Source organism: Gobio gobio (assembly GCF_949357685.1).
Source record: "Gobio gobio genome assembly, chromosome: 24".
NCBI lineage: Eukaryota > Metazoa > Chordata > Actinopteri > Cypriniformes > Gobionidae > Gobio > Gobio gobio.
In genome coordinates, this window is record NC_137120.1 from 28,128,924 (window position 1) to 28,151,517 (window position 22,594).

The following is a 22,594-nucleotide window of genomic DNA, read 5'->3' on the forward strand; positions in this document are numbered from 1 at the left end:
GCTCCGGTTGTCTCTCCTCTGGTGTTGGAAGAAAATATAGCTTCATCTGCAAGCCGTTCCATAGGTGGACTGACTAAAGATGAGATTTGCTGACTTTTCCAGAAATTGAAATGAGTTTCTCCTCATGAGCTGAGTCTGCAACAAAAATCAGAAAACAAATTTGAAGTTTTATTTTAAAGAGAAATTACTCTAGTAAAAAGAATCACTCACGCTTTGAATATTCTTCCGTTGTGCGACTTTGTGGTTTCATCTGGTCTGCAAATGTTGTGTTCAGAAACTGATGTTTGAGCCACGTTGCACGATCGTCCTCAAAAGACTTCCTCTGAAAGAATGGAACAATGTGGTTAAAATCAAGATGAATTAAGAACTGAATTCAGAAGTCAATAAAAACCGATCACAACTCAGAACCTCATGGCCCAATCTAATGGCAGCCTCTGTGAAATTTCTCCTTTCCATTTCAAAGTTTTTCCTCTGTTCTTCAAACACTCTCCACTCTTCTTTCAAGCGTTCCTTCTCTTCTAGCATGTAGGAATCATTCAGAACAGCTGCAGTCTCCTCATCACAGGGTGTATTGAGCTGTTGCTGTAAAAAAAAAAGATATATATATATATATAAAAAAAACTGGTCCAGGAAAGCAGCTCTACTTGTGTTTACTTGCATTTTTAAGCATCAACAGCAATTTTTAAATGGACACCTTTTGTTTCAATCGGAATTAATTAATTAATAAACACTAAATAAAGTGAACAGGTTGATGGGCGCGTTTATAGGCAGTGTTGGGCACGTTACTTTAAAAAAGTAATTAGTTATAGTTACTAGTTACTTCTTACAAATAGTAACTGAGTTACATCATTATAAAAGTAACTAATTACCAGGGAAAGTAACTACTGTGTTACTTTTTTTTTTTTTTCAAATGTTCAAAGATGTCAAATAACTTGGATGCCCCAATATTAAATATGTTAAATGAATGAATTGGACACTAAATATAATAAATTATTATTATAAAACATTGTACATTAATGTACACTATTGTAATGTTGCTGTGGGACAATGTGAGAGACACCTATTAAATTCAATACATTAGGTATTGTAAATATTATCAGTAGGCCTACTATAGTGTAAATATTGTGTAAATATTATCAGTACTATACTACTCCTTTAGTAGTGGAGCTCACCTTATCACCTGGGTTTTTAGCTACTAATTTTGTGGCGGCATGTGATGATGTGAGGTGCTTCATTAGATTAGAACTACTTGCCACCGACGTGGAGAAACTCTTTCTTCCTCGGCATAAATTGCACGTTACATAAACATTCTTACCTTTCACCTAAATGAGAGAAAAGTAGCGCTTATACTTCCAGTTTGCGAAAGCTACCTTTGAAGTCGTTGGACTTGCCATCGCTCTGACTCCTTCTGGACTGGTCGTTGGTGTGTGTGACTGTGCATATGCGTGTGTGTGTGTGTGTGTGTGAACTCAACCTATCAACCTCAACCTTGTCTCCCACCCACCAATCATCATCAATTATGTGTACCATAAACACGCATGGCATGCACGCAGGCCGGCACGCGCACACACACACACACACACACACACACACCAACCAACCAACCATAGAAAAAAAACGTTACATGTCCGACTGACAGAAAGCCTTTTCAGATGAAAACCGCTTCAGTGAGCTCAATTATAGTAACGCCGCATTTTATTCTCATTAACGCTAACGGCGTTGTAATGGGAGAAACAGTAATTCGTTTGATTACTTGTTACTGAAAAAAATAATGCCGTTATTCCCATCACTGTTTATAGGTCACAAGCTTCAAATCGGATTAGAATTTTTTTACATGCACACACTGCACAAATATTCAGAATTTCCAGTTGTTTGTGCGGCCCTTCCTGCTCCCAAAACAAGGCGTCTGTGGATGAGATTCCAAGTCTGGGACGTTGTCCGGCTCCACTTCCCAGGTGATGAGTGGAAGGAGAATTTTCGAATGACATGACAGTCATTTATGACACATCGTTCAACAACAGGTCATTCCACGCATCATACGTCATTACACCATCTCTACGTCATTGCACGTGCACAGTACTTTCCAGTTAAGGTTTTCAATCAGATCAAGTGTTTAAATGCACTCTCAATCGGATTAGAAAAGGTTTAAACCACTCCTTACAATCCAAATGATATTTTAATTGGATTTGGCCAATTCATTCCGATTGACATGCGAATTTAATTCAGACTGTGCTACTAGTCTAATTACAATCGGAATGCAAGGGTCCATGTAAACGCAGCTAATGACTCTGAAAAGACTGAATGAAACCATGCCTCTACTTACTTGCAGAAGTTGTTGTTGAGTCTGAATAAACTCTTTGCACTGCTGAATTTCTTGTTTGAGCCTCTCTATTTCCTCTTCATGGAGTTGTTTGGCGATCATCTCTTCACTGTCTCCAGCTTGCACCATTGATGTTGCAACACAAAATATAATAACAGCATCTGTTAATTTATTTTACAATAGCTTTGCTTGTCTAAGTCGTATGCATTGAATGATAAAGCCACAAAAGAAACACATCAGAAAAGGCAGTGATGAACAAAAAGGTGAGGCTTATGCCGAGTTCACACTGCACAATTATAGCCCTGTTTTTCACTCGCGGACAGGTTTTGTGAAATCGCCACAAAAGACCCCTAAAAAATCAGTGCTTGTTCACACGGGTGACAAGCACGCAGTGTGAATTATCAAAGATGCGATTTGAGGGAATTAAAAATGAGTCGCAGATGCCCGTGAAATATTTGGCATGCTAAATATCTTGACCTTTCGGCGATTCAAAATACTGCTGTGCGAAATGTGTTCTGACTGAAAATTACATCGGCGTTGACCCACAGCCAATGAGAGAGCAAGATACAGGGCAGGGGGTTGTTTGTGGAGGAGTTGTAGACCAGAATATCAGTATTTTAATAGATGTATTAACAATTCTATCAAACAGAGCACATTGCAAAATTATTCATTTACCTCTCCAACTCTCTTTGCAGAACACAATCCATCTATAAACAAAGATAACTGCTCCTGCATCTTTCTGTGTGCCTGCAAACTGCACTTGATGTGACAAACGGGGCGGAGTCACGTGAAAACCGAAATAACCAACATAGGAAAATTACATTGGTTAGAGGTTCTAAATGTCGGTTTCGATTAGTTTTCGGTTAATCGTCCAGCCCTAACTCGGGTTTACATTCACTTTCAATTTTGCAATTGCACGTACTCTATGAATAGGGAGTGGTGAGGCTGAACACGCATTTTACAAAAATAAGACATTTGTCTGACAATTCTGTTGCGCAACGAATCCTCCGCCACGGTCCTGTTGGTCTTCTCGTCTCCTGATCAGTGCTGCGCACTATGTACAGCTCGAAGAGCTCGTGTTGGTTGATGAGCTGATGAATTGAAGCGACCGTTATCCACTGGAATTAAATTGTTTTTATTTCTATAAAAAGCAAAACGACAGTGGAGGCGTAATGTAAACGTTGCTGTGGCATATTCTATCCTAACTTCACCCTCACACTCCCTCATGACAATATGACGCGAGACAGCTTTTCACCTCGTCGAGAAATCTCGTCACACTTTAATCTGGCGAGATCTCGTGGCACAAGATCTCGTCACACCCCCAACAGTGTTTCCCACAGCTTAGAAACCAATTTGTGGTGGTGGGAGGGCGGCGGCGGGCGGGGATTAGGGTGGGGTATTTGGGGTTGGTGATTGGCACAATTATCTATTTATTTATTATCAATATATATCTTGATTCAGTATCAATTCATATGTATATAGCCTACTGTACATAAAAAGAAAAATAAGTTTGCCTTTTTAGCACTATTTCAAACTATTTTAAATGATATTTGCTCACATTCCTTAATATTCACTTGTGTGTGCTTGTATAAGTATCATTAAAAATATTAGGATGCAAGTTATTCATGTTTTAAAATTTCACATTTAAAAAAATCTAGTGTTTGATCATGTCTAAATGTATTCAAATGCAAAACCTGAAAATAAGTAAGCAGTTATGATCTGCAATACTTTTTTGAGCAACTAGACTAGATACATGTATATTGATTAAAGAGCCATACAGACACCTATAGTGGGTAAACCATGGCATTACAAATGAAATTAATTATTTTTCCAGACACATAATGACTCTAATTTGCATTGGATTTCTCCATTTTAACATTAATTACTACACTAATTGTAATATAAATAAGAAAAAAGTATTTATTTTTATTTAATTCATTAAATGGTCATTAATGGACCATAATTATTGCACAAATAATAGGCCTATTTAGTACCAAAAGATATCCTCAAAATATTCAATAAATATTATTAAACTAAAATATAGAACATTTATTTAATTGAAAAATACTTAAGGTGTATGGTCACATTTGACCACCAATGAGTACAAGTGTAACCAATAAGTGAGGAATACCTGAGGGCTAAATACAAGAAAAACATTAACATTAATGTTAAGATGTTGCATCTCCATCACTCTCCATAATAAAATTATACTGTAAATGTGGTTGACGTAATAAGCAATGCACACTATGCTGTACTGTTTACCAAAACTTGCTGCAAATACCTGAATAGTGAAACTGCCGTCTATCCATTCAAATGTATTGACACAGCGCTAGAAGTATTGAGAGCTCCGTGAACCACGTGACCGTGCGTGCCGCCGGGAAATGAGAGCATGTCGCCTCTGGCTTTAACAGTTATGCCACATTAGCGGCAAAACGCTATTTATTGTTTGAATTCCGTATTAAAACTTTTAAAAAATGTAAAAGCTTAGACTTTGCTTCATAACAAAAGCAGGTTTGGCGTTTGAGGTTTGAGAGCGAGAGGCGCGTGACAGAGAGACGGAGGGAGAGCAGGGAAAGAAAGCGCAGCTGACCGAATGCGCTGCGTGTTTTAAATAGGGTAAAACATTTTTTTTAAAAGAATAACGACACGCAATATGTGGCGGCCGGTGTTGATTCTGTGGCGCACCGCCACAAATTAGTCTATGTGTGGGAAACACTGCCCAATATATATATATATATATATATATATATATATATATATATATATATATATATATATATATATATATATATATATATACAGTATAATAATGACAAAGACAGTTCTAAAAATCATTGCTATTCACGGCTAGAATAGTCCACACTTCAACTATAACGATATTGTTGGAATTATTTTCAGAACGATTTTTTCCTCTGTCCACTTGTTTGGTGCGCACCAGGGTTCAGATGACGGCGTTCATACTTATTCAAATTATCCGCACAAGGACAGCAATTGCTCGAGTTCGTTTTAATCGAACCAAACCTGTCAAGTGTGAACACACCTTTAGTTCTAAAAGACTGTGAGCATCATCCTCTACCTTGGCTGTCCAGTCTCTCAACATGATGTTTGAGTTTCCTCCACTGCTGACGAATGCTGTTAGTGAGTTTCTCCCGAGCGTGATCACAGGACATCTCAGAAGGTCCTTTCAAGGGTTCCTCGTCATCTGAATTTGTCTGCAGAGTCAACTGAAATGTGATCAAATGAAATATGTTAATATGTCAAAAATGTCAATATCTTAAAAATATGGTTTAAGAAATGGTGTAGAGCCAAATGTATTAGCACATAACTTACTGGGTGCGTAAATCAAAAAGCAGAAAAAAGGAATAAGGCAAAGGCTCTCCAACTGTTCATCTATTATACTTTAAAGTGTCATGAAACCCCCTTGTTTTAGCCTGGTCGTTTCACACATCAAACTTGCAAAAAGTCTCTAAAAATGGGTGTGTAAAGCTGTGGAAAAGTGTGAGTGTTGAGGGGGAAGAGGGGAGACAACAAATGCAAACGCAAAAATAACCAATTTCCACTTCTTGGTAAAATGTATGAGTGCTTTAAGTGTTTTCAGTGATGTGCAGCCTGTACATAGATGTTCACATCTCAAAAAATTTGTTTTGGGGTTTCATGACCCTTTAACAGAGACGGTCAAAAAAGTGCTATAAAGTGCAAAACATTTGGAGCTCAACTCTTCATCAGTGCCATATCTAAAAAATAAAAATAACACAAATACAGCAAACAAAGAAAAAACATTAGTGTTTAGTGTATAATGGTTGTTATGAACATGACAGTCTAACCTGATCCACATTATTGCTCTGTTTCTCTTCCTTTTGGCATGTCTTCTTTGAATTTAAAACCCCCACCATCTCTCGTTTCATTTGTTGAAGCACTTTCTTCAGCTCTATGTTTTCCATCATTAACTCCCTCTGACGGTTATCAAATTCATTGAGAAGAGTTTTGTACATCTCTCCCTCATGTCTGGAAAAATAAATAAATAATAATGTCTAAAGTTTTTATATGATATCATGCTAAAGGGGAACAAATAAAACTGCAACAAAAAACCCAAACGATGATGTATTTTACCTGGATTCAGTTTTTCCAGTTTTCCAAAGACATCTCCTCCCGTCCGACCTTCCAACATAATTCAAAACTTCCATTCCTGACAGAGTACAGTAGTACAGTAATTATAATAATATTTCACAATATTACTGTTTTGCTGTATTTTTGATCGAATAAATGCAGCCTTGGGGCGTGTTCACACTTGACGTCTTTTTTGAAGTTTCCAGCGTCTGTTTTACATTATCCTATGGAGTAAACCGTGTTTTCAAAAAAGTTGTGAGCGCTTTTTTAAACCGCCGACGTCTTTTTCTGCAGCTCTTTCAGCATCTTTTCAAGTTGGAAAAAGTTTATGTTTTCTGGTACAAATGCCCTACGTCAACCGCCTTTTTGACAGCTGACCAATCACAAGCAAGTAGACCTGACTCGTTTCCATAACAACAAGAAAAATGGAGAAGGTGCCGGAAGATCGACTAATTGTGCTAGTGTCGGAGCACAAAGAGGTATATGATATGAGTACAATGATATATAATAATAATACTATATGAAATAATACATAATAATAATAATGATAGTAATGAGTCCGGAGCTCCTGGACTAAATTATTGTAAGCATCATACTGTTTTCTTCCCCGTATATTATCGTGCACCCACAAACATTGTTGTGAACCAACATTCTCCTCCCCGTTAACTTCAAAAGCCAACGCAAGAGCCAACTTTCTTGACATTTTGTATCTCTGCACCACATAGCACTCTTTTTGCAACTGTTGTTATAGCAACAAAAGTTGCCCTCGGCTGCTATCTTTCTTTCTTTTTTACTAAAAGAGCGCTCGTCAACTTTTTCTTGTCAAAAAAGACATCAAGTGTGAACACAGCCTCAGTAAGCATAAAAGATTTCTTTCAAAAACATCATACGACCTCAAACATTTCAACGGTAGAGTATGTATTCCTAATATTGTATGTATATATTATATTATTGGTTGATATACAAGTAATACATATTACCTTGTTTATTTTCCTTTTTGGCAATGAGTAGTTGATTGAGGCGCTCCTTTACTCTGTTGTGCTCCCTTTCTCTTCTTTTAATGTCATGGTTGTATTGTGTGGCACGGCTTGCAATGATGCCCTGTAGCCTTTGCACCTATTAAAGTAAAGACCATATTTGATTTGACAAAAGACTGAGGATCACCACCACTGTAGAACCCCCAAAAAAACTGTACATGAGGTCCAACTTTGCAGATTTCTCATTCATTTTTCATACCTCTTCTTTTGTATCTTTCAGGCAATTTTGCAAAGTCTTCGAATTATTTTCCAGCTGGCGCTCTCTCTCGTGCAAGCGCATGTTTTCCTTTTTCGAAAGTTCAAGCTGGTCCTACAAAACAGTGAAAAGTTGTTTATTTTACTGGAAAAACGGTAACACTTTACAATAAGGTTGCATTAGTTAACATTTGTTAATGCATTAGTTAACATGAACATGTTAACATGTTTTTGTAAGGTTATCTTACTGTACATATTTACTTATCAACATTATTTAATAAGCCATTGATTTTGGGCTGTTGGTGAACATAATTCTAAAGTGGAAACCATCTGAACATCAACAGATAGGTTGTTCATGTTTATACGCACTTTACCATTACTTGCATTCAACATTTTATTAGGGCCCAAGCCCTGAAAGGGCGCAGAGCCCTATTGTTCTTCCTCAGATTATTCTTTGTTTTTTTTTTTTTTATTTTTTTTTTCGACTTCTCGGGTACTTTTGGGGCACTTAACATACTCGAAAACTCTTGAAACTTCGCACAGGCGTCGGAATGCGCGGCCATCAGAGCCGGGCTGAAGCTGGTACCCGGGCGTGGCAGGGGGGCTCGACAGCGCCCCCTAAAGTGGGGTCTGAAAACTTGGTCCATATATCAAACACACTTGCACGTACATGTATGAAACTTGGTACACATTTAGATCTCATCGGGCCAAACAACTTTCGTGCTCATAGTTATGCGTCAGCCCAACAGGAAGTGAGCTATAATCGGTTGTTCGGAAAACCCATGCTCTGGAATTTAATATACTCCTCCGAGGCCATTGTTTCGATCATCGCCAAACTCGGTCAGCATGAAGTGAACATATCCAGGATGCTAAATTGCGAGTGGATTTTTGATATCTCAAATGGTTTGGCCGTGGCGAAGCAACGAATTTATGGCGAGAAAAGGGAAACAGGAAGTGTGTTATAACGTCAGCAAACATTGACTGATTTGGATGAAACTTCAGCTGTGTGTTCGTTGTAAGAGGCCGATCACATGGATATGACATTTGTGAGTCAAAGTTATAGCGCCACCAACTGGCAGTAGGAAGTGTGTCATTTTCAAAAATGCTTTGAATCACATTCTTATTTTCACCAGATTTACTTCAAACTTCATCAGTATAATGTGAAAACATGACAGATAGAGACGTATGAAATGGATTCCTGAAATTTCAAATACTGTTGCCATGGCAACGTGTCAAAGTTTAATAATCTTTTGGCTGTTCTGAGGCTCTTAGCATGCTTGAAATTGCTTGAAACTGCTTGAAACTCAACACACACATCAGAGATGTCAGTCAGTACACATGGACAAAGCCTCAGAAACGGGCGGGGATGAGGGGCTCTCTAGCGCCACCTTTTGACAAAAGTGAAGGGCTTCGTTTTATCTACAATCACCAAACTCAGTATATATATTGACCTCATCGAGCCGGACAACTTTCTAATTTACAGTCATTAGCTCCGACCAACAGGAAGTCAGATATTTTGGTTTGAAGGTAAATTTTTGGTTAAATCGGGGTCTGAGTTTTTACGTTCTCCTCGTAGGCGTTTTATTCAATCTCCACCAAACTCGGTCAACATGAAACAAAGATACTGAAGATGCTAAAATGTGAACGGATATTGGATATCTCAAACGGTGTTTCCATGGCAAGGGATTAAATAAGGACAAAAAAGGGGAACAGAAATTCTCTGTCTGCTGCTCTCCCCTCAATGAACACAAGATGGCAGCATTGTATTAGTTTTGAAGCAGGATAAAAAAAAAACTTGTTTCTCTCTCTCTCTCTCTCTCTCTCTTGTTTGTGATTTATGAGGACACAAATTTGTATAATGACATGGGTATTACACTGGTATTACAACGTGTATGTGTGTGTGTTTAAAAACATACTAAAACAATGTTTTATTAAAATGTAACCAAATAGCTTTAAAATAATCATACTATTTTTCAGATCAATATATTTATTTTATTTAATATATTTCTTCTGAATATTTATTCTCTGTCTGCCCTCCCCTCACTAAAAGGTAGCAGTGTTGTTCTGAGGCTCTTAGCATGCTTGAAATTGCTTGAAACTGCTTGAAACTCAACACACACATCAGAGATGTCAGTCAGTACACATGGACAAAGCCTCAGAAACGGGCGGGGATGAGGGGCTCTCTAGCGCCACCTTTTGACAAAAGTGGGGGGGTTAGTTTTATCTTGAGTCACCAAACTCGGTACATATATTGTTCTCTTCGAGCCGGACAACTTTCTAATTTACAGTCATTAGCTCCGACCAACAGGAAGTCAGATATTTTGGTTTGAAGGTGAATATTTATGTAATTCAGGGTCTGAGTTTTTACGTTCTCCTCGTAGGCGATTTATTCAATCTCCACCAAACTCGGTCAACATGAAACAAAGATACGGAAGATGCTTAAATGCGAACGAATATTGGATATCTCAAACGGTGTTGCCATGGCGAGGGATTAAATAAGGACAAAAAAAGGGGAACAGTAATTGTCTCATATCTTGTAAAATAATATTTTGATTTAAATTAAATTAAGATTGTATGTTTGGTAATTGAACTTAGATTAATTTAAAATGACTGTACTATTTTTCAGATGAATATATATATATTTTATAAATATTTCTTTGTATAATGTATTGTGCCCGTGTGTGCTGCCCTTCCCTCAATGAACACAAGATGGCAGCATTGTGTTAGTTTTGAAGCAGGATAAAAAAAAAACTTGTTTCTCTCTCTCTCTCTCTCTCTCTCTCTGTGTGTGTGTGTGTGTGTGTGTGTGTGTGTGTGGGCATGTTTTTGTGAAATATCAGGACACAAATGGACACCCAACCTTTTTTCAGTCATTTTATCATACGTTACGCTAGGGGTGTAACGGTACAGATTGCTCACGGTTCGGTTTGTATCACGGTTTAAGGTTCACCGTTTCGGTACGGTTCAGTATTTGCTATGTTCAGGGAAAAAAGGACTACTGTCAAATAAAAATAAAGAAAATAATAAGAACAAATCATTTAAATACAAGCAGCAGCACAAATAAATACTATTGAGCAAAGATACTAATAAATAAACTATGCTTTTCAGGTTTTTCAGGTACGTCTAACATTAGTTTTCAGGTACAGAAATTGATCAAATGTAAAATAACATTGCATATATGACTGTATAAATTAAAGATTAATCCTATTAAACTTACAAAAGTTATTCAATCAAGAGCAGTGAGTGATGCCCTTGTCTTTTGTTTGACATTAAACAGACAGCAGTAAAGGCTACTGCCCCTTTAAGACCTCGGATATGCGTCGTCTTTTCTGGACTGTATAAAGCTTACTTAAGCCATATACAGACTATGTCTGCTAGAATACTCATCAATATGTTGACATACTTTTTGCGTGAGTTTGTCCGTTCAAGAGCAAGACTTGAAAGAGAACTCAATATTTGCGCGCTGAGAGACGTGTGCGCGCTCTAGGATGAGTGCACGGAAAATTTTCTCACAGTGCGCGCGACTTCTCATTCGCGTCTTCTGGCACTAAACCAGATAGTTGCGTGTTCTGAGTTAACACAATCAGAACTTAAAAATACGGGATATTTTACGGGAAAATACTAAAACGGGAAGACAGCGGGAAAAGAGCTAAAATACGTGAGAAACCCGGAAAAAACGGGAGGGTTGACAGCTATGGTGTGTGTGTGTGTGTGTGTGCGATATGTAGGCTTAGGGGTAGTGTAGGGGGATAGAATGTACAGTTTGTACAGTATACAAACCATTAAGTCTATGGAATGCCATCTGCCTGTCTTTCCCCTTCCCCCTCTCTATCTGTGTGTGTGTGTGTGTGTGGGGGGGGGGTCTCTCTCTCACCCTGTGAGTTTGTGTGTGTGCCTTTCTCTCAGTCCTTCCCCTCCCCCTCACTCTATCATTGTGTGTGTCTGTGTGTGTGTGTGTGTGTGTGTGACTTTCTCTCTTGATCATAATTTAACCCTTTCATATAGGCTATCACAAATAACTATCACTTGAAATAAAAACGTCATGTGATGTGTTTGCCAAGATCACGTATGATGCACATGTCTTTAAATTAATTATTTACTGATATAATATAAATGTATTCAAACATAAATTTCACATGATTTTATAAAAGTGGCTATTTATAATAAACTTCCATAAAATGTAGACACGCATCTTACTCTTACCTGACACTGATATTAAAATCATCTTTGCAGTTTCTGTGATTTGGCTCCATTTATACATTTTTTATTAAAAAAATTTTATTGGACCACCCATATTGAAATGAAAGCATGTTTTATGGTGCATAAGATTGGTGCACAAATGGTAGCTAAGGTAGCTCAAAAACACATGAAGAGAAGTGTTAGAATAAAACAACATCAGCATTCGAATGGTATTCTGAACTCATTCCAATTTGACCTTTGACATAATCTGACATGAAATTCATATAAATTTAATTGATCTCATAGATGTGGCTGTTGTGGTTTGTGGTCATAGCAGCACCAACTGCTGCAGTTAATGTGGTGAATTCAGATGACTTTGACATAGTCCTTTTATGTTTTCCCATTTTAAATGCCTATTGCCTGCCGTGCACAGTTAAACTGATGCCACCGGGGTGGCGGTGCCACCGGCTTGGGCCCGTCATCGCTGCTCGCAGCTTTAATTTATTAATTGATTTTATGACCATTTATTAATGGATTTTGTGACCCTTATTGTAAAGTGTATACTATTTCAACATTGATGTGTTACTAATATTTGTAGACTTTTATTAACATGACTTACCATTAACAAAGCATTTATTAATGGAATGTGTGAACCTTATGGTAAAGTGTACAGTATTTCAACATTAACTGATGCGTTACTAACATCTGTAGACTCTTTATTGACATGAGTTAAAATAATATACACTTCATAATAAGGTTCTCAAAAACAATTAATACATGCTTTGTTTAATGATGTCGATAAGGTACACCACAGCATTTTTACCTTTAGAGTAAGATGGGGAGTTAGAAATGTTCATCCTTAGTGTGTGTCAACTGCTACGTAAACTAATGTAAATATGTACAGTAAAATAACCTTACAAAAACAATAAAGCTACAGGCATTGTTCATGGTTTGTTCATGTTAACTAATTCATTAACTAATGTTAACTAATACAACCTTATTGTAAAGTGTTACTGGAAAAACTACGGAGGCTTTTTTCCGCCCCTGAATAAAAAATAAAAAAGGTAATTGCAACTTTTTATCTCACAATTTTCTCAGAATTGCGTAAAGTCAGTGGTAAAATGTCAGTCCTTTTTTCCACAGAATTGGACTCTATAACTTGCAATTACGAGAAAAAATCCAGAATTGGGGGCAAAAAGTCAAAATTACAAGATATTAAAAAAGTCCGATTTGTGAAATAAAAAGTCACCACAATTGCAAGTTTATATCCTTTTTCTCTGGAAGTCAGAAGTTGCCAGAAAAAAAGTCAAAATTGTGAGAAAATTTTTTTTATTGCAATTGCGAGTTTGTATCCTGCAATTCTGACTTTATAATTGTGAGGGAAAAAAGCCAGAATTGTAAAATGAAATACCCCCTCCGCAAATCTGACTTTTTTTCTCGCAATTAAGAGATTATAGAAAGAGAAAAGTCAGAAATGCGAGATATAAACTCTTTATTTAAAAAAAAGTCAGAATTGTGATATAAAAAGTCGCAACAATTGCAAGTTTATGTCCCACAATTCTGACTTTCTAACTCGCAATTGTGAGAAAAAAAAGTCCGAATTGTGAGATAATGAAAAATCGCAAATCTCACTTTTTTTGTTGCAATTGTGAGTTTATACATAAAATAAAGTCAGAGTTGTGATATAAAACTCGCAATTCTGACTTTTTTTCCCCAATTGCAAGTTATAGAGTCAGAATTGTGAGATATCAACTTGCAATTCTGAGGAAAAAGTCAGATTTTTTTCCACAGAATTGGACTTTATAAGCTTCAATTGCAAGAAAAAAGTCAGAATTGTGAGATAAAAAGTCACAATTCGTACTTTGTTTTCTTGCAATTGTGAATTTATATCCCAAAATTCAGACTTTATAACTCGCAATTGTGAGGAGAAAAAGTCAGAAATGTGATGTTTAAAAAAAATTGCAAATCTGACTTTTTTCTTGCAATTGTGAGTTTATAGAAGAAGAAAAAAGAAGTCAGAATTGTGATATAAACTCGCAATTCTTTTTTTCCCCAATTGCGAGATATCAACTTGCAATTCTGAGGAAAAAGTCAGATCTTTTTCCATAGAATTGGACTTTATAACTTCTTACTTTTTTTGAAAATGAAAAGAGGCAGAGTGGTGTTTTATGACATATTTCTCCTGGAGTGCCTTGAACGCGCGTCAATTTCGCTTCCAGCGCTCGATTTCTACGTGCGTCCAATTCTCTGCGGACGCGCGAATGCATTCAAAATGTTTGCGCGTGAAACTAGACGCAGTAGACGCGATTTTGACGCTCAATTCGCGTTTGGTGTGAACGCAGCATTAAGCTTTCGGACACAGCCATTGTAATTACAAGTTCTACTACAAGCACGTTAAGGCTTTTTACAGTTCAAAATCATTATGGTTTTTACGACTGGTGTGAACACACCTCTTTTACCACATTTGCCAAGCTCAAAAAAAGAGAAAACACTAAATGAAAACCCTATATATGTAGTCTATGACTTGTGTACCATATTCAAAGTCTGCATTATGAAGATAACATTTTCTAAAGATCAGCCCAAAATTGAAGTTAATAATTAGAATACTGTATAATATGGTCAGAAGACATTTAGTCACAAAGAATGTCAAAACCAATGATGGTGACACAATGTGAAGAAAAAAAAATTGAGGGTAACGTGGGTATGATGTCATTGATAGTAGACGCACAGACACAGTCCGTGTCCTGGTTAAAATAGCTTATTTCTCTGGATTTAAACATTCTTGGAAACATTTGGGATAATGTAAGTGCACAAGTTGACAAAATATATAACATTGCTCTAGTGGATTTGGAATGATTTTAATCCAAACATCTTACATATGGTGCCTTTAAAGGGACAGTTCACCCAAAAATGAGACTTTATAACTCGCAATTGTGAGGAGAAAAAGTCAGAAATGTGATGTTTAAAAAAAATTGCAAATCTGACTTTTTTCTTGCAATTGTGAGTTTATAGAAGAAGAAAAAAGAAGTCAGAATTGTGATATAAACTCGCAATTCTTTTTTTCCCCAATTGCGAGATATCAACTTGCAATTCTGAGGAAAAAGTCAGATCTTTTTCCATAGAATTGGACTTTATAACTTCTTACTTTTTTTTCTTGAAATTGCGAGTTTATATCCCGCAATTCTGACTTTATAACTCGGAACTCTGAGGAAAAAGTCAGACTTTTTTCCACAGAATTGGACTTTATAACTTGCAATTGCAAGAAAAAAGTCAGAATTGTGAGATAAAAAGTCGCAATTCGTACTTTTTTCTTGCAATTGTGAATTTATATCCCACAATTCTGACTTTATAAGTCGCAATTGTGAGGAGAAAAGTCAGAATTGTGAGATTTAAAAAAAAAATGCAAATCTGACTCTTTTTCTTGCAATGGAGAGTTTATAGAAAGAGAAAAGAAGTACAAATTGCGAGATATAAACTCGTAATTTGCAAGAAAAAAGCTTTATTTCTCACCATTGCATTGCATTTGTTTGTATGTAATAAAAAAGCCAAACCTTTAGTCTGGAGTTGGTGAGGTGTTGGTAGTGGAGGTCACTGCTGGATTTGAGCTGCTCCACCTCCAGCTCCTCCATCATTCCAACAGTTCGACGGTGTAGCTTAAGCAAGTCATATATGTTGTTAAGGGCAACCACAGCATCCAGATCACGAATGCCGTCTGAGTTTCGGAAAATTGGCGGAAAGCACAGGGACGACAACTCCTGTGAATGTAAAGAGTGGCAGATGTACTCATGCCATTGCCATGCGAGTCCAAGTTTGTTCTTGTCTAGATTCTTCTTCTTCAAACCCACAAGACAAGCTGCAGACAAATATAAGAACACCTACCTGATTGATGTACAGAATGCACTCCGAGATGTTCTCTTCCGTGCAGAAGTTGCTTGAGACACTGAAAGAACTTAAAGGCAGAGGAGGCATCACAGATGCTGTGTAGAGTCTTGAAGGAGACATTCTAGTCAATAATGCCTATATGTTCTGGAAAAGAGCAAGAAATGTACACATACATAAAATAATCCGCATTAAAAAATGCAGTCTAAAGATTTCTCTCAAGATTACTTGTGCATGCTGTTACGGTTACAAGTGAATGTGAATACTGCTCTAAATGAGGTTAGGAGGGGAACTTGGCCTTAAAATAACTTTCCACAGTATTTTGAGACTCCTAATCTTTCCCTTTTCCCACGAGAATTTGGTTATCTGGAGCACCGATGTGAAATCTGTTACTTATATCACCTATGTTCTAATGACTCAATATGAAAAATGGAATTGATTGAAAAGGAATATTTTGCTTATTGTCATTATTTACTTGCTTTCGTCATTCCAAACCAAGCCTTGCTGCGCTGTCAGGCAATGACTTTGTAGGCAGCGTTTGCATACCAAGGTACCTAACTAAACTGATTTCAGACAGACTTCCGAGGCAGTGTAATGTTTTATGGATCTACAAATAAAAATAGAGTGAGTTTTGATGAAAACTAAGCAAATATTTCATTACTACAATATACATTTCTTGATTGAGATAACATCAAAAGTGGAAAACATTGGTCGAAAAACGTACATTTACACACAAACTGACCACCGACCACAACTTTCAGATGCCATCTTTTTTTTTTGCTCATCTGTGCACAGGATTGTGGGATATCAAAGGCAGATAAGGATACATCTATGCTGCTTTCAAAAATCAATCAGATGAAGGCATCTAATGAGACAGGAAGTGAAGCTAACATTGGCCTTGATGCCTTCCTACCTTGGAATGTGTCCTCCGAAGACAGCATTTTAATGCTGCGTTCACACCAAACGCGAATTGAGCGTCTGGCGCGAGTGATTTCAATGTTAAGTCAATGGAAAGGCGCATTGACATGCGTCTGGAGGTCTCGCGGCACAGAAGGCGCGTTTCGGCGGGGCGAAGAAGGACGCGAATCCGCCTCATTCGCATGTCCAGTTCGCGCGAATGGCGCGAATTGGACGAGAATTGAGCGTCTTGCGAATGGTGCTTTTGTGCATTCACGCGTTTGAAGCGAATTCGCGTCTGACGCCCGAGTTGAAAATTTTTAACTTTGGAAAACTTTGGTCAATTCGCACCGCGTTAACCAATCAGGAGCCTGCTTGCTGCTGTCACGTGGTAAAGTGACGTGTATGAGAAACCCTGCATAAATTAAAAATTGTACTATTGTGTCACAAAATGTAGTTTTAAGACTTTTTCAGGTGGATGTAGTTGTTTAAAGCTCAAATCTGTGGTTTATTTATAAAGAGAGCGCCTATTTAAAAAAAATAATCTTGTGTTTTTGGAGTTGTGAGATCCAGGCGATCACCGGGCAATCACCGCTCATAACCCCGGCGAAGGCAGCCTTTCCTCGGCCAGTCCTTCTGGCGTCTGCCGCTGGCTCTGATGTCCTGTAGTGGTTCGTTTTGTGTAGATCTAACGGCCGAGCTTTGCTCTCATGAATCTATAATTTGTTGTCTGCCAAATCGTTTTGACTGAGATCAAAGAGAAGTTTCATAACTTTATATTTTAAGGATATTTAAACATACATGCAGTGAAGATAATGTAGGAGTTGCCTGGACCACATTTGTGTGGCTATTAATGTTCAATATATATTTTTAATGAAAATGAAAACAGGCAGAGTGGTGTTTTATGACATATTTCTCCTGGAGTGCCTTGAACGCGCGTCAATTTCGCTTCCAGCGCTCGATTTCTACGCGCGTCCAATTCTCTGCGGACGCGCGAATGCATTCAAAATGTTTGCGCGTGAAACTAGACGCAGTAGACGCGATTTTGACGCTCAATTCGCGTTTGGTGTGAACGCAGCATTAAGCTTTCGGACACAGCCATTGTAATTACAAGTTCTACTACAAGCACGTTAAGGCTTTTTACAGTTCAAAATCATTATGGTTTTTACGACTGGTGTGAACACACCTCTTTTACCACATTTGCCAAGCTCAAAAAAAGAGAAAACACTAAATGAAAACCCTATATATGTAGTCTATGACTTGTGTACCATATTCAAAGTCTGCATTATGAAGATCAGCGATAACATTTTCTAAAGATCAGCCCAAAATTGAAGTTAATAATTAGAATACTGTATAATATGGTCAGAAGACATTTAGTCATAAAGAATGTCAAAACCAATGATGGTGACACAATGTGAAGAAAAAAAAAATGAGGGTAACGTGGGTATGATGTCATTGATAGTAGACGCACAGACACAGTCCGTGTCCTGGTTAAAATAGCTTATTTCTCTGGATTTAAACATTCTTGGAAACATTTGGGATAATGTAAGTGCACAAGTTGACAAAATATATAACATTGCTCTAGTGGATTTGGAATGATTTTAAAGGTCCCATGGCATGGCATTTTTCTATTATTTTATAGTGTTTCCTGAGGTGTACTTATATTATTAGTATGATTTTTACATCATAAAATGTCATAATTTAGAAATAAAAGGCATTTTTTCTATACTGCTGTTTGCCCTGTGGCTGAATGCCCTGCTTCAAGAGGCGTGTCTGCTGTGAGACTTCAGTAAAAACGCCCACTGTTGTGATTGGCTGACATCTTTGCATTTTAAATGAGCGGAGGGGGCGTGGTTTAACGAGGCACGAGCAGGCACGAGTCTGCCAGAGAGACGGATGGACCTGTGTTCACTTCTCATCAGTTCTCTCAGCATGTCTCAGTTCAGGGTGAACTGTTGTAGTTACTAGCATATACTTCAGGTTATTAGTTTATTTCTAGTCGGAGGGACTGTCACTCATGTCAGAAAGTTAGTAACTTTAGTAAATTATGGATCAGCGCTGACTCGAGACGCGAACCGTTCAGAACGATTCAGTCCGATTTGGTGAACTGGTTCGGTTCACTAAAAAGAACCGATTCAAAAGAATGATTCGTTCGCGAACCGGACATCACGGAGACGAAGCGATTGCTAACAAAGTTATTTATAGTAACTACTGCGTAATGAGAGCGCTGTCAGTCAGCGCGAGTTTATTGTGTTTGTATCTGAGAGTTCTGAATAAACACGAGTCCCAGTCACACCGAGTCCTCTTCATCATTATTCTACCAACTTTGTAACACATGCAATGTACCATTACAGCGAGATGAACGAGTTAGTAAGTGTTGAATATATCATTATTTCTAGATATGTTCCAATCATATGAATAGCGTCATTGACGCGCATTGAGTAACTTACACAGCGCAAACAAAGACACAACAGCTGTAATCGAATGTAATCCAGTTTATTGTGGGGAAAGCTGGCTAGCCTAGCCCAGATACCCTCACGCTTACCCCCCTTCTGCTTAATCTCACGCCGCGTTTGGTGCCTCCGCTGTGGGCCAGATGCAGTACTGGGGGTCGGGGATGTTGGAGGCCGAGCTTCGGCGTGTGTGAAGTTTATCTCTAAAGATGTGACTGCTGATGTTAAACAGAAAAGACTGTATGCACATTTAAGAACAGATAGACGCGACGAGGACGTACAAAAACACTGACTCTCAAGATAGAAAACACGAAAACACCGTTCTGTCGGGAGAGAGAGAAGCCGCTGCGTGTCCACAAATAATAAATAATAAGCTACACATAAGAAATCAATGATCACAGATCAGAAGAAACTGAAGAAAGACTTCTGTTTTCATTTGTACATCCAAACACTGAGAAACTGCCAGTGTTCACTCGTTCACAAGTAACGTTAATGATCTCGAGCGTTTGCATGGGCGTGCCAGATTCTCTGGGCGGGGGAAAGGGAGGTAACCGCTCCTGCTTGGACGTCAAACCAGGAGACGTCAGGATTGGCTGGTCTGGCCTGTCATTTTCTCAAAGGCAGAGAAAGACAGCCAGAACTCGGTTTTACACCGATCAACATTTCTATCCACTTGGGGACAATATTCAGGCTAGGGGAACTCATATTAATGTTGAAATACCTCATAAAATGAAAATTTCATGCCATGGGACCTTTAATCCAAACATCTTACATATGGTGCCTTTAAAGGGACAGTTCACCCAAAAATGAAAATTGTTTCATCATTTACTCACCTCAAGCTGTTCTAAATCTGTACAAGTAAAAAAAAAAAAAAAGTTTAAATAAAATAATATTTTGAAGAATGTTTGTAAACAAACAGTTGTGTGGCACCATTGACTTCCATAGTATGGAACAAATACTATGGGAGTCAATGGTGCCCCACCATCTTCATTTTAAAGCCAATAACCAATAATCAAATATACACTGATTAGGCATAACATTATGACCTAATAATGTCCTAATATTGTGTTGGTCCCCCTTTTGCTGCCAAAACAGCCCTGACCCTTTGAGGCATAGACTCCACTAGACCCCTGAAGGTGTGCTGTGGTTGGCACCAAGATGTTAGCAGCCGATCCTTTAATTCCTATAAGTTACGAGGTGGGGCCTCCATGGGTCGGACTTATTTGTTCAGCACATCTCACAGATGCTCGATTGGATTGAGATCTGGGGAATTTGGAGGCCAAGTCAACACCTCAAACTCATTGTTGTGCTCCGCAAACCGTTCCAGAACCATTTTTGCTTTGTGGTAGTGCGCATTATCCTGCTGAAAGAGACCACAGCCACCAGGGAATATCGTTTTCATGAAAGGGTGTGCATGGTCTGCAACAATGCTTTGGTAGGTGGTACGTGTCAAAGTAATATCCACACAGAACCAACGACGCGATGTCGACTACGAAAATACGTCGACATGCGTGAAATGCGTCGCCGTCACATTTTTTACGTTCTAGAATAGAACAGATCTAGAATAATGGCGGCTTCTGCTCCCGGGCATAGTGAAAATGATCATTTATCATATAAAGCCAGACCGCGACATTCAAAAGTGTACGAGTACTTTAAACAGAAGCCGAATAAAACTGTGCTTTGTTCGCCCTTTAATGCCGGTTTCACACTGCACGCGGTGGCAGAGCCGAAGCTGTGCGTATGGAGAGCGGGAGCCGCCCACGCCCGTTGAGCTTTCACACTGCCAGTGTTCGTCTCGCGCAGCTGAACCGTGGCGTGTGTATTGCAAATACAGACGAATATTGCCCACTCGGTCACATTTTCCGGTGTTCTTCTCCGACCCCAGTACGTCTCGTGCTTTTATTTATTATGGGCTGCATATATCTGCTTCAAATGCGACCGGGTTCCCCTCTGTCCCAAACACATATGCATAATAACATGCTGTATATAGGTAGTTTACATGATTAAAGTAACATTAAAGTTAAGATATGCCTCTAGTTTTAATAATTTAAATGTGTCTTTGAAGTTTGGGCAAAAACTTCTGGCAGCTTTAGTCGTTGTTTATGCACATGTAGGCTATATCTTCAAAATAGACGACTAGTTATACATTAAAACTATGCTGAAAGCTCCTGTATGTGAACCTTTTGCAGATAAATACAAGTGCATTTTCGTTTACTATTGACACAAATCAATAAGTAAATCATACTCAACTATTATAGTAAACAACTTTTCCTAATTAGGCCTACTCTGTATTCATTTTATGATGAATAGCATCATTAGTTATACATAATGTTTAAAATGCTTCTTGTGTTCATATATTATATTATAAAATGGCTTAAGTACACTACCCTTCCTGAAATACAATTAATATTGTCATCATTCATTGATTTAATGTTAAAATAGTATACAAATTCACTACCCTCTTTGAAATACAATAATCAGTAAAAAAAGAATCATCAGATGAATCTGGAAAAATAATCGTTAGATTAGTCGACTAATCGGAAAAATGGTCGACAGAAAAAATAATCGTTAGTTGCATCTCTACTTCACCTGTCACTGGTCATAATGTTATATCTGATCTGTGTATATAGTGATTAAAAAAATTGATAGAAAAAAAAATTATATATATATATATATATATATATATATATATATATATATATATATATATATATATATATATATATATATATATATAAATTACACCAAAAGACTGAACACAGAAATCCATGAGAAGCTCATATTATTGGATAGTAGGCAACACATTTAAATGATCAGGTCTAAAGTAGGTTAAGGTGAGAAGAAGGATTTTTGCATTAGGACGCTGAATTTAAACAAAATTACATGAGGATAATGCGACATAAAAACGAAATCTTTACTATTAAGGAATAGCACACAGACTGTTAACAATCGAGGACTGTAAGTTAAACCATCAGAGGTTCACTTACCATGTATCTTTTGGCATTCAAGAGCACTCGTGAGCCTTGTCAGCTTCATTTCCAGACATTTGCACAGACTGAAACATTTTCCCGCTGAAATTTGCGTATTAAAGCGTCTTATTGTGGCACGTAGTTACATTGATGCAGGCGCGTTCAACACAGCTCAACCTTGAAGGAAAACAGTCACAAGCAAACGCGTTGCCGTGCAACAAATATGAGGGCGTGTCATTGGCTGTAACCCATGCACCCCCGCGGAACATCGACCAATAGACTTCGTCGCAGTCAATGCAGGTGCTAAAAACTAAAATAGGCTAGTTATAGTAACAATCTACCTAAATGCAATACTAAACATAAGCACATTTACATCAGACAAGCAACATTTTTTTTTTATTTCAGCATATACTTTCAAATACAAATTATGCACTGATGAAGATAAAATAACCACAAATATATTTATTTTAATGAAAGGTTGTCTCTACAAACACATTTGCCATTTCTATGGCAAAGACGATTTTTAAAATCTTCCAGACAAAACTTATTTTACTAAAT

The 22,594-nt window shown here is 37.7% G+C and overlaps 1 protein-coding gene across 1 annotated transcript; it reads right to left on the reverse strand.

The window, feature by feature from the left end:
- Window positions 1–73: 73 nt before the first annotated feature.
- On the reverse strand, window positions 74–22,240 carry LOC307120177 (afadin- and alpha-actinin-binding protein-like; the record flags this gene model as incomplete). Its single annotated transcript, XM_079807063.1, has 12 exons — window positions 22,055–22,240; window positions 15,718–15,864; window positions 15,390–15,593; window positions 7,664–7,774; window positions 7,408–7,543; window positions 6,431–6,506; window positions 6,154–6,325; window positions 5,397–5,544; window positions 2,324–2,481; window positions 409–582; window positions 211–322; window positions 74–135 (listed from the first exon to the last, which is right to left on the reverse strand). The coding sequence occupies exons 2-12, from the start codon at window positions 15,838–15,840 to the stop codon at window positions 74–76; spliced, it is 1,476 nt and encodes a 491-aa protein (XP_079663189.1). The 5' UTR covers window positions 15,841–15,864; window positions 22,055–22,240.
- Between the last annotated feature and the right edge of the window lie 354 nt (window positions 22,241–22,594).